The sequence below is a fragment of the Lycorma delicatula genome, chromosome 6 (assembly GCF_047948215.1).
Source record: "Lycorma delicatula isolate Av1 chromosome 6, ASM4794821v1, whole genome shotgun sequence".
Taxonomy (NCBI): domain Eukaryota; kingdom Metazoa; phylum Arthropoda; class Insecta; order Hemiptera; family Fulgoridae; genus Lycorma; species Lycorma delicatula.
Genome location: NC_134460.1, coordinates 102,874,906 through 102,888,365, shown reverse-complemented (window position 1 = coordinate 102,888,365; position 13,460 = coordinate 102,874,906). Strand labels below are relative to the sequence as shown.

The window sequence follows — 13,460 nt, the reverse complement described above, 5'->3', positions numbered from 1 at the left end:
GATGTGGACTCACATGACTTCCTTATACTGTAATTAAATTACATATAAACTTTGTTATAAAATTAAAAGTAAATAAAATTTCATTTCAATAATAACTTCTGATATTTTTTTTTAATGTTATTATTGTAATTTTTTACAATCGGAGGTTAATAATTATTAATAAATCAATAAATTTAAATTAAAAAATAAAGTTAAAAAAATAAGGAGATGAAGTTGGATTGAACCGATGTGCCTTTCCTTTGTAAGATAAAAATATTTCATTAATTAAAATTTTATTTGACTATAACTTTTGAACTAATGAAAATAAGTACCACTTATGATATATCATTTAAAAGTTCTCAATGAGGGCTTATTACTGCAGTTAAGAAAAATCAAAAATTAAAATTTTTTGGATTTTTTTGGACACTTTTGGTCCAGTCGATTGCAATCGAAAGGAGAGATGCACAACTACATATTACAACAGTCCCAAATACAAAATTTGAACTTCCTACAGCTAATCGTTTTGAGTTTTGAGCGAGATACATACGTACGTAAGTATAGACGTCACGCCGAAACTAATCAAAAAAATTCAGGGATGGTCAAAATAGATATTTCCGTTGAAATCTGAAAACCGAAATTTTTCGCTATCGCAATACTTCGTACAAGGAAGTATAAAATAAATACATTAAAAATAATTGACACTTTTTTTACAGTTTTAATAACAACTACTTTTTAATGACAATAAAAATTAAATTAACTTACATGAATTGAAACCAAAACATTGATATTTTTTAATGAAAACCAGCAGAAGAACTCTTTAACTGAACAAAGTTTTATTTCTAACTCTTTCACAATTAGTATTAAACACAAGAAAACACATGTACAATATTATAAAAGAGCATTAATTTTTCATTAACACAATAATAATATTACACTATAATAAGTAATAATTAACGACACATCCGAAAAGCCCATTTGGTGAAGCATTGAATAAACCTTTTTTTTTTAAATTGATAGTTTATCCCACTATTAGATTGGAAATTCCATGTTATAATCTAAATTCATTAAATTTCCAATTAAAATTTTACTATTGAAGAAAAAACCGGATTTCATTAAGCATTTATTGAGCTGCGTACTCGTAGACCTCGTTGGATACGTCATCGCTTGGAACACGATCCTAGAATAAAATTGTTTCATATCATATCATTTGATACAATATTTATTTCTACTAGATTGCTTTAAAAACCTAGTAATAAACAATGTGTGCAATACATTTTGTACACATACAATATGGATAGCTATACAAACCTATGATCAAAAGTCACGACGATAAAAGAAGCAGTTGTCAACAAACCTCTTCACTTCCCCACCATTTTTTTCTATTTAAAATATAACATCACTAATTACTTAAATGTATAAGCGATTAGCTTATGTTATATTTCCTTTCCGAGAGGAAACTTTCTGAATATACAACATTCTTAAAATATTTCACTAATAGAGGGGTAACATAAGAGTCTAAAAAAAAAATGTTGTCCGATTTCAAATAACGTGTGTACCGCACGCAAATACGGCTGAAAAGTAATTTGTCACCTTGAGAAGAAAAATCTAAACACACACACACATACATCCATCCATACAGTAAAATCTTCCTAAAACCGAAACCACTAGGAAATCTTGCACGTTTCCATTTTAAAAAAGATGGATTATTCCACACAGACGAGGTGATAAAAAAGAATTAATTATATATCAGTGCATTTAATTAATTTGTTACCAAAAATCGAATAATAAAATTTAATTTAATTTAATTTACAAAAACATGATGAATTTAAAAAGTACTCCACAATACCATATTCAGACAACTATTTTGACGGCAATAATTTTAAAAATAACCCAATTCATCGTCACTGTTTGTGTTCAACATGGTATCTTAGAACCTTAGACCAGCGATAGTAAACAATAGCAGTCGGCCTTTCCATTTTATTACTGTCACTGCATTTACATCACACCTCTTGAAAACTTAATTTCATCCTTTTAAGCTTTCAAGACAACCATTCGATACTTTTTTCTCGAAAAAGTAAAACTTGAGCTTATAATCGGTTGAAAAATCTCCATCTCTTTTGCTTAAGTAATTATGGCCTCTCCTAACCAGGGCGGTTAACTTCGTTATTATCGAAAAACATTCTTTGTCTCGTTTTTCATTCAACCATTCAAAGACAATTTGCACTTTTATTTTTTTTTTTTAATATCTTGTATATTTTTGTTTCGTACAGTGATTAAAACAAATTAATTATTTAATATTATCCACTTATTTAATTCTTATTCCATCTTATAATCTTATTCCAGAGAATTTTATAAAATATAATAGCTTTAAAAAATATTATATTAACAAAATTCGAATGAAAATACTGTTTAAAAAAGAAAACGAAAATCATAAAAACACGTTTTCCATTTGGTGATCGTTAAAAAAAACACCAATTTATACGAACCATGAATAATTAAATACAGTATTTAAAACGGCAGTAAAACAGAATACAGTGTAATATCATTACAACAGTATTCATTGTAATTATTTTCAAAGTATATTCAACCGATTAACTGGGAGCAGATTACTAACTGCAACTTCATCGTGGTGGGTCACGCGAATATTAACCGACAACTGAATTCATTCAGAAATAAAGAAAAAGTAGAATGTCGCTAAAAAGCAAAAATCAATGTTAAATTACTTTAAAAACGTGTAAATTTGAATAAGTTAGACTTTATTACAGTACATGAGATGTTTATATTGATTAATTTTTATTATGTACATTTTTATATCTATGTTGAAATATAATCAAAATATTAGTAAAATACGGTACAGAAAAAAAAATCGGAATTAATCTATTACAGGTAACAAATTTTTATTTTTTTAATACCAGGAATTTTTAAATCTAACTTACCTACGTTAGATATTGGCAATGTTAAGGAGTATAATTTATTTGTAAAAAAGTTACGCTTTAACATGACTTTTTAAATTAATCATAGTTTTACTTTACCTGAGGCCTATTCAGTCATCCATAACTACGGTTAATCGATTGAGATATATTTTTAATTCAAAACACACTAGCGCAAAAATATATAGTACATTCAATAGCTTAATACAAGTCGAATATTATTTAACAATTATAAAGTGCGATATAATTCATGAATTTTTTGTAATATCCAGTAGTATTTTGTTTTTCGAGAAAGCATTCTAGTATCAGATTAAAGGCCGGAAATAGCCTATTTAATATATTGAATTATTACTAATTTTATATTAATTTAAAGGAAAAAACTTTGCTGTATTCAAATTGTGCTCAGAATTTTCTTCCACTTACATAATTCATAGATTTCCTCCCTTCAAACCACTTAACTTTAAGGGAAAATATTTTCTTATTATTCCGCTTTACAACGGTAAACATTGCAAAAAAGGTTTCCATTTTATTAACGAGCATTGTAAAATTAATGGGACTTAAAGTTTTACTCACTCACTCCCTCTCTTTCTCTCTGTGTACCTATATAAATAAAAATTTAAATGCTCGTTAGTTCAAAATCTTAAATCTCTTAAAGTTCTTCACGGATGCTTTGAAATTCTGACACAACGTTGCATTCGAATACGCGCGTTTTTATAAACCTACTATTTATATACCTAAGATGTCACATCTGTGACAGGTACAAACATGTTTTTTTTTTTTAAAAACAGTGCTATCTGTTGGACGTAAAAGCAATACACGCTGTATTAAATATTTTACGATTCCATTTCAAATTTTCCGATATGTGTGTTCGCTATAGACTAAAAAACTACTAGCGAAAAAGGGAGAAATCGAAAAAGATAAAAGGGGAATGGGGGAAAAAGGGGAGACGGGGAAAATGAGGGAAAGTAAAAGGAGAACGTGGAAAGGAAAAAAGAAAATGGGTAAAGAGAAAGAGGAAGGTGAAAATAGAAGTAAGGGAAGAAGAAGAGGAAAGAAATGGAAAGGGAGAGGGAAATGGGGAAAGGGGAAAATGTAATATGATGAAATTGGGAAAAGGAAAAGGGGAAAAGGGAAAGGTTAAATTTTGTGAAGTTCCATAATGTTCATTTTGTTAATGTTTTTGACCTGAAAATCGTATAAAATAGGTTCCACAAGCGCATCTGCAGTAGTTTTTGAAAAATCTTGGGTAAAAAACCCTGTTTTTTATGTTTGACGTACAATAATAACTTTGTTAAATGGATGTAATGAACACATAAGACGTTTAAACAAAACTTGTACAGAATTTAATTCTGAACAAAATGATTTAAGATAATAAGTTGAATAAAACAAAGAAAAGTTAGAAAAATTCGAATTTTATTGATTTTAAAAATATCCTGCATATGTATCAATTTGACCTATTTTGTTATTTAACCCTTTTTACACAAGGTATAACGCTGGAGAATAACATTTTACTAGAAGAATTTTGTTATCGTGGTTTGCGTTAATTTTTCTAAGTGTTAGTTTTGTGTTTTAAGTATCGATTAAATTACCATAAAGATTAAGATATTAATTTTTGTTGGCGATAAATATCTGCGATGAAATGACAGAAAGAAAGAAATAGACATTCTTTAAAAAAAAATTCAGATTTTTAAAAAACGCATGAAACTTTTAAATTACATTAATTACTTGTGAAATTACAATAGCTAGAAGAATATTGGCAAAATACAAATATTTACATTCAACAATGTGTAGTAGTAAAAAGTAGTGCCACTCCGTTGTTGTTGTTGAAGAAAATAGGAACTCTTTACACTTTAATAATGAAAATATGACCGAACCGATTAAGTACTGGATGCAATCGACACGTATATTTTCGATCATGTAACAATTTCTACAAAGATATTGTCAGTATTTTTAGAGATTAAAACAACAGTAATATAAAACTGAGGAAGCGTTCAGAGTTAATAAAAGAGTTATCTGAACAATTTAGAAGACAAGTCGAGTACTTAACATTAAAGAATTAGATGCAGAAGCAAGTAAAGAGTTTGCACCCTAAAAGGCTAGCCTAACACGTTAATTAAACTGATATAGGAAGGCGGAATACTCGACTAGTTTGATATTTGATGTCGGTAATCAGGCCTTTACTAGGAACTTACAACACAGCCAAAGAAACTTATGCCTGGTTTGACTCCTAATTAGAATTACAAAAATAAATCTGGAGGCACAGCCCTTTTGAGTAGAAATGATCATTTTTTATTCCGCTTTACTTACATTTAGTTAGAATAAATTAACGAAATATATTATCTTAATAAAGTTAGAAAAGTGTTTTTCAAAAATATTTTTTAAATAATTAAAACATTTTTCCACTAATCTGTTTTATATTTATGAATAAAAAATTTCCTGACTTAAGACATTAAATACAACAGAATGTTTTCCAGAATAAAAAGTACATATTATGGTTTAAACAACCTGACGCAATGTTCTTTACGCTCGTTAACAAATATAAAGCATCTAAAGTACAGAATGGCATCAGTTAAGAATAGGTAAAAATGAATAATACATAAAGAGTTCTTAAAATGAACAAAGCGAATATGTACTTAGATGAACTTGGAATGCTGACGTTCAACAGTATATTCGGGTCAGTGAAAATAAAGGATATCAATTTAGCTGTTCACTTCACATAGTAAGCCTGGCACTGGACGCTAAATTATTCTTTAAAATAGCTATTCTGTTTTCAGAAGTAACTGATGGTTTCACATCAGGTTTTTTATACTCATTCAGTTGTAGCACCTTACATAAACGTACAAAAAAAAGGAAGTAATAAATCATTTGATTTTCTGATAGTGGAATTCTCTACATCGTTGCAATTATTGGAGATTCAGAAAGAATAGATAATTTTTAGGAAGATTTACCTTTCAATCCATATAACCCCACTGTCACTCATGAAACAAACAAAAGGAAACGAAAAATTTCATAACATATTCATAAAAACTGAGGGAAAAATTAAAATATTGTAAATAACAATTTTTCACAACTTAGTTATGTATTTATTATTGTTTCTTTCTTACTAACAATTTGGAACCTTTTTTTAAAGAATTAAATCAATTTACAGTAATTACTAATCACGGAAAAATTTTATCGTAAACCACTCTTCGATCATAATTCAATATTGTCTGTATTTTTTTTAAATATCTTTTTTCGTGTTTTACAACGCTCATTATTAAAATTTATGAGTTTACTGAAATTATAAAAAAATACGAATTAATGGATTAAATGATGATTATAAAAGTATATTATTAGTAACTGCAAAGTTAAATGAACGATTACAATAATTAGTTATGGCATTTTAATTAACATATACTTGATTACATTAAGTTCATTCGCTCAAACAGTTAACATTTTTATCGATAATTAAGCAAATAAAATTAATTAAATTTTTGACCTCATTCATTATTTGTCAGTAAGACGGTTGGAATCATAATTTTAAGTGACACAAATCTATACAAACTCATTAATTATTTATCCTTTTATGTAACTGGGATGAGAAAAACATACAAAAATAAATTACAGGGATTTATTTCAAAATTAATTTAACGGAAGTTTAAATTTTTATTGTTTTGAATTTAACATTTCTTAAAGTTCCATATTTGTTATACATATAATTTTCACATTATTACAGCTGAATTCTAAATTAATCTTTTAAACATACAAACAATTATTTTAAAGTTGGCATACACTACTGCGAAAGAAATTCATAGAACAACTACAATAGATAATGAAATCTCTACAGATAGAAGAAAGATATTAAAGTGAACCGGATCTACATGCGCGCGCGCATATTGAATAAATAAACGAATAAGAACGCTAAAGAAATTAATTATTATGTTTTGTTCTCAAATTAACTTTTATTGAAGAATAAGACCAGAACAAGTGATGAGGTAACTGAACGAATGAACAGTCCTGTTTTAACAGGACGATCATGATAATAAGTCATGTAAAGAGAGGTCCTTAAAACATTTCGTCTGAAGAGACATCCTGTTCAATTAGGACTCCCACATCACGGCCAAACACAAATTTCCCAATCTTCATAAATTTTAATATTTATGAACTAGATTCCCCGTTATTTGGCGAAAAAAATATATGTTTAAGTTTTTCATAGTTTTCCATTTCAATATGGCTTCTCCCATTTTTCTTAAATGATTGTGAGGGGTGGAGAGGCAGTTTTCATCGCCATAACTGTAACATGTGTTCTCCCCTCCACTCCTGGCTTCATAAACATTTCCAATCTGCTTATCAGCGAGTACGTGTACCTATTAGATACTTCCGTTAGATACTCTTCCGTTTTATTCGACATCAATGTAGAGGTTTGCCTCTTAGATCATTTTCCTACTACTGTACAACAGCGTTTTTTTTCTATTCAGTAGTGTCCTTTTTTTTAGTAAAAGAAGTGTCAGTTTACTCTCTAATTATCAGTATCCTATCTGCCCTTAGCTGAACATAACTACTTACTCTACACCCGACAAGATGCATGCTAGTTCTTTTTCTTTTTTGTTCCACTTTTCTCTTCTATGATTCTTCTCTGAAGGTGAAACGCATTTTTCTTTTCTCGCTCTTTTTGTTTTTTTTACTCTATACATTATTAAGTGACAAATGAAGAGGTGTGCGGCAAATAGATGAAAAAAGAAGCATTTGGAAAAATATAGTTATAGGCTACATAATAAGGCATCCTGGAATAGTCGCTTTAAAATTGGAGGGACAGATAGAAGGAAAAGATTCTGCAGGCAGACGTTTGGAGTATGTAAAACAAAATGTTAGGGATGTAGGATGTAGGGGGTATACAGAAATGAAACGACACACTACATAGGGAATCTTGGAGAGCTGCATCAACCCAGTCAATGACTGAATACAAAAAAAATCATTATTAAACATTTTATCTTAAGTTGCTTTACAATTTTTTATAATTTATCTTTATCGTTATCTTCTTGAACATCCTTTTTATTACTCTGAAAAAAAAAACAAGGCAAAAACCACGATAATATATTAACTGGAGTCGTTTTTCTACTCGGGATGTTATCATACAGTCAACTGCAAATAACGTATTTCGCAGCAAAAAATAATATTATAAAAGGATGCAGTTGAAAAATTAATTAAGTTATAACTAGATGAAATGTAAATAGAATAAAGTAATTTGCTACAATGTTGAGAAATTAAGGTACATTTAAAATTTTCAGCTATTTGTAATTACAAAACTTCATGTAAATAATTCAATAATTAAAATGTATCATACCATTGTACTATTGTGCACTGTTATCGGGTGGTATAATTTATCTTTCAACTAAATTGTATTACAATCGTTAATTGTAGGTTAAATTATGTTAATTGCGTCTATTACACGACTAAGTTTGATTGAAATTAATTAATAATTTCACTTTTTACAGAGAATTGAATTAGGTTTGTTAAATAAGAAAATTGTAAAGTCCGTTACATAATGCAATAAGGTTTTAAAAAAACACAGTGTATTTCAAACATATAAAATTATTTAACAATTAGTATAAAAAGCTTATTTCTTCTCCTAAAAACCCGGAAGGCTTTACAATAATATAAATGTATATACGTGAACAAATACATGTGTGGGTAAAAAACGTCATAAGAATATATCTGTTTATGTTAATCACTCTTCCTTTTGTTATAAAATAATTTGCATATAATACCTATCTTACATTGGTAAATACTAAACTGATCTGTCGGCAGTAAAATATTTCCATTCGATAAACACTGCGTGTTCTTAATCTTTTATATATTTTTTTGGAAAATTACGACTTGTAAAAGTGAGCTTGTGCAAAATTCACACAACTGTTATAAAATGTTTACGGGTTGTGATATTTACATTGATACGATACTATTATATTGTAACAATATACGCTAAATTTTCTCTCTTTTATTTTGCATTGAAATTTAACCTGACAAGAGTTCCGTATAACAGTATTAAAATAATCTTTAAAGAGTCTACCTATGATGTTTTGAAATAATGTAGAACATAATCACTATTATGTAAATTACCGCGCTCAGCGACTAATCAATGTACTGCTATAAGAAAAATAAAAAGTTAAATACAGTATAATAGTAAGAAATGTTTACTCGTTTGTAATGCAAGAATTCAAATTTTTTTATTTTGTTTAGTTTTTAACAATAATGCATTTTGAAAATTTTAGTTGGTTTTTATTGATTTCCACTGTTTTTTTTATAAGTTTTATTGATTATAGGTTATTTAACAAAGTAAATCTGCCAAACCTAAAAAAAAGTATGGTTTTTGACCAGATTTTTTTTTCTTTGGATGATTAATTCACCGTATAAGCTCCGAAGCTTGTGCACGGGAATATGAAATGGAAATTTGATAACGGATGAAAAATTACATTCCTGACCGGGATTCGAATCTGTGACCTCCGGATGAAAGATCAACACGCTATTACTCTGCCACGGAGATGGGCGGTTTAACAACAATTTTCCTTAACACAACGGAATACAGTTCTAGATCCCATTTTTTCTTCAACTTTCATGCACATAGCAAATAAAAACCATTAATTTTGCTCAACAAAATGTGTGTCCGTAGCGGCCTTTTAGTATACCTTTTTTGATCTTTAGAGTAGAAGTCTGAGAGAAAACAAAGCTTCCAGACCTATATTTATATTAAATTTTTCATTATTATTATTGATAAATGTAACAAAACATAAGACATAATATAAATCCTACCCTAATAAATAGCATTTGTGGGTGTCTGTGTGTGTGTCCTCCTTGGCTTAGCAACAGAATGTACCGATCACTAGCGGAAAATCCCGATTCGTTAGTACATGTCTCGTGGTGGGCAGGTGTATACTTGCTATATTATATTATATATCGATATATAATAATAATAATATTAGCTTTTTTTTATTATTTATTATTAGATGATGATTGGCCTAAAGTAAAAATAAAACCGATCACTAGCGGAAAAGTAAAAACTGATCACTAGCGGAAAATCCCGATTCGTTAGTATCAATTTCTAGAGTTAAATTTCTAATTTATCTTACGTTATATTACTTTTCATCATTAAAAAAAAAAATATATTTTTACACAAGAGGTAATCAATTTTGGACACCAATAATCCCATTCCGAGAAGCCGCCAGCCAAGGCAACCCGCCCAGAGGGCCTAGTTTATATATATATATACTAGCTCTACCCGTCACGCTTCGCTGTGGCACATTGTGGTTGCATGGATGAGAAATGAGAAACAAAACAAAGCATACGTTTCATAAAAGTTTAATTTTGCAATACTTGTGGATATACAATATTTTTGGTTTTTCCACTATCTGCGTAGATATAAAGGCTACCTGGTTTGCCGAGTCGGGAACACACAACATACAGTTGCCCATGTGAGAAGCAATCCGCATCTAAATCTAAACCGCACAATTCTAAAGATTGACATTGAGCTTAACTGATTGTGATTGCAAATACCAATCGAATTGGGAATTGCAATCTTTTAAATTAAAATGGTGTATCGGTCGGGATTATGGGTATTCGAGGAATGAGGACATCTTCACCTTTGAAAGGCCCCGTTAAAATCGTTGCTTCCTGTACGTTATTCGTCAATTTCTTAACTGCAAGTCGCGTACCGTTGCGGAGTTTCGGCTGATTAATATTCCGCAACAGAATAATTGTCATTTTTTGATCGAACCGTTGCTAGAATCAATCTAATGAGGAATGTTTTCCCAGTTCCTCCTGGCGCATCCAAGAAGAAGGTTCCCCCAACTCCGTCATTTATCATTTGCATTATGCGATCATAAATGCCTTTCTGTTCACGCGTTAATTTGGGAATGTTTGATTGGACATATGACTGAAGATCACCAAAGTTGTAACTCTGTTCACGGCATAAATCCACATCAAATGAAGCAATCGCAGCTCAGGTGTGTACTAGAATTCCCAATTGACTAAGAACTTTATTTGCAATAGCTAAGCACTTGTCTTCAATATTTATCAATGCTTCGTTGTAAATGCCTTCTGTAAATTCCATGGTCATATTGGTATTTTCTAGGCGTACTCTATGCAAAATATCCTCAGCCATATGCGTTCGATATCTTTCCCATAACTCTGTGGGAGATGAAGGGAAGCAAGCGGTCAATATATTTGCGAATAATGCGCGAATTTGGTTTGGATGTGCAGTGTTGCACGCGTCATTAATACATATATCCCACTGTTGGTCGTTTTCTAATAAATTCAGAGCTTGGTGAAAGGCGCAGCTCAATCACGACACAATCACACAAAAGTACCTCGATTAAAGTGAATATTTAATTCAGATTGTATAATAATCTGAATCAGATGCAAGTGGATACTTTTTTTTTTTTTTGTTAATAAACAATGTAATTGGGAACAGGTATTGTTTCACATGTGACAGCGGTTGTCGTTAGCTAGTATGGCGAGTGTTCCCCTCGCTTCCGGCAGATGGCGCGGTCACTGGTACACAGCTGACCGTTAAAAAAACTGTTTTCTCGCGGTCGCGGGTATGTGACTGATGCGAAAAATAGATAAAAACAATCTTTGATGCGAGTTATATATCGTGCTAAAATTTGAGCTCAATCGGTGCAGATCATTTTGAGTTTTTGAAGCGTACACAAACGAACTTAACATTTTTATATATAAAGATTTGTGGGATGCGAAAAAAAGCCCTTAAGTCGTGTGAAAAAACACATCATTTTAAATGCTTACAAAAGCAGAGTAATGCTTAGAAATTACAGAATAATCAAACGGCGTTGATTTCAGATGTTAATAAACTGCTAACGTAAGTAGAAGTTGTGCTGCTTCAGTGTACAACGTGATTCTCGAGTATGAACCTACTAATAAATTAAGGTCTCCAAAGAAAACAAAACCCCGCAGGTCAATTGAGAAAAAGGTGAGATTTTGATAAAAACGCGATTCATAAAAAAATTACACGAATTTGAATTATTTAGAAATAGTTTAGCGGTGTATTATGTCCTTTGGAAGTGAATTCGGTTATTGTCTTCGACAACGCTTCTTCTCATTAAACGAAAAGAATTCCAGCCGTGTTATAGAAAAACAATGATATCAAAATGTGGCTTAGTTCAAAAAGAATAATTTTTGAGGAGGTTTAAGTTAATGTTCAATCATTGCAAAGGGTTTCGCGTATTAAAAGTAATTATAGTCCGTATAAAATTGGTTTGACACACAACGCCATATTGGTAAGTCGTGTTTCTATTCGGCTCCTAACGAATATGTTTGCCGGCCTCCGTGGCGTGAGTGGTAACGTCTCGGACTTTAATCCGGTGGTTCCGAGTTGGAATCCCGGTCATATATGGCATTTTCATACGCTATAAATCATTCATATCATCATCTGAAGCAATGCATAACGGTGGTTTCGGAGGTCAGAAAAAACAAAAAAAAAACGAATACATAGTTGTGTGGTTTCAGGGTTACTATTTGTGAATTTTGTTCTTTGCTTTTACATAGCAAAGAACGCTAAATGACCAAAAAACGATTGTTTGGTCATATATATGTAAAAACATAACCTAACAAAGGATTTTTTGGTCATTATGTAGAGATATTATTTTCTGTGTATTTGGTTATTTCGACTTTTTAGTCTTAAGTCTATCTGGGCTATAAGAAAGTTGGGTGTTTTAATTTATTTACTGTAAGTTATTCTTCTTGGTGGCTTTTCTTTTTGTTGTTTTTTTTTTTTTTTAATAAAATACAGATGTTTTAGCTGTTAAATATAATTCAAAGAAATTTGTTACTTAATCAGTTGTGATTTTGTTTACATTGGCAACGGCCATACGGGCTCTTTGTGATTAGTCGTTGTGTTTGACAGCGGCCTTCTTGCATTGATCTGATTGGTTTTCCTTTGTTTATATTTCCATCTTATTTATTAAATAACTGTACAAATTAAAAATAGATTTATTAAAAACAATCTTTGATGCGGATTATATATCGTGCTAAAAGTTTTTTTATCTTTTTTTTTTAATAAAATACAGATGTTTTAGCTGTTAAATATAATTCAAAGAAATTTGGTCGTTGTGTTCGACAGCGGCCATCTTGCATTGATCTGATTGGTTTTCCTTTGTTTACATTTCAAAATTAAAAATAGATAGATAGATTTATTAAAAATAGATGAAAACAATCTTTGATGCGGGTTATATATCGTGCTAAAATTTGAGCTCAATCGGTGCTATATATATAAATATATATATATAGTTACGGTAAATTTGAATAATCACCTCCAATGTTGGAGAATAACATATATAATTTGTATATTTAACGTTAATTATACTAGATTGGCGAGCGTAGGTTATATTTGGTTACGTTATATGATATACGTACGAATCGTCAGTACACGGAACCAAAATAAACTAACCAAACATAACCTACGCTCGTTAACCTCAACTAATTAACGGTAATGTTTTGATTATTTAAATAATAAATTCAGTAATTAGTGCTTATGGTCGAGTTATTTTAAATTGCTATAAATTT

The 13,460-nt window shown here is 30.1% G+C and overlaps 1 protein-coding gene across 4 annotated transcripts in view; it reads right to left on the bottom strand.

Moving 5' to 3' along the window:
- scat (VPS54 subunit of GARP complex scat) overlaps window positions 1-13,460 on the bottom strand; it is a 126,091-nt gene that overhangs the window by 78,475 nt on the left and 34,156 nt on the right. The window contains exon 1 of one of the 4 annotated variants that reach the window (XM_075368235.1): window positions 1,288-1,393. The exons of 2 other annotated variants lie outside the window; for them this stretch is intronic. Coding sequence is in view for 1 of the 2 variants with exons in the window: in XM_075368234.1 (XP_075224349.1) it covers window positions 742-761 (20 nt within the window). In the remaining variant the exon portion in view is untranslated. Of the gene's footprint in view, window positions 1-741; window positions 1,158-1,287; window positions 1,394-13,460 lie in introns of those variants that run through there. One more of the 4 variants, XM_075368234.1, reaches the window with a different exon arrangement.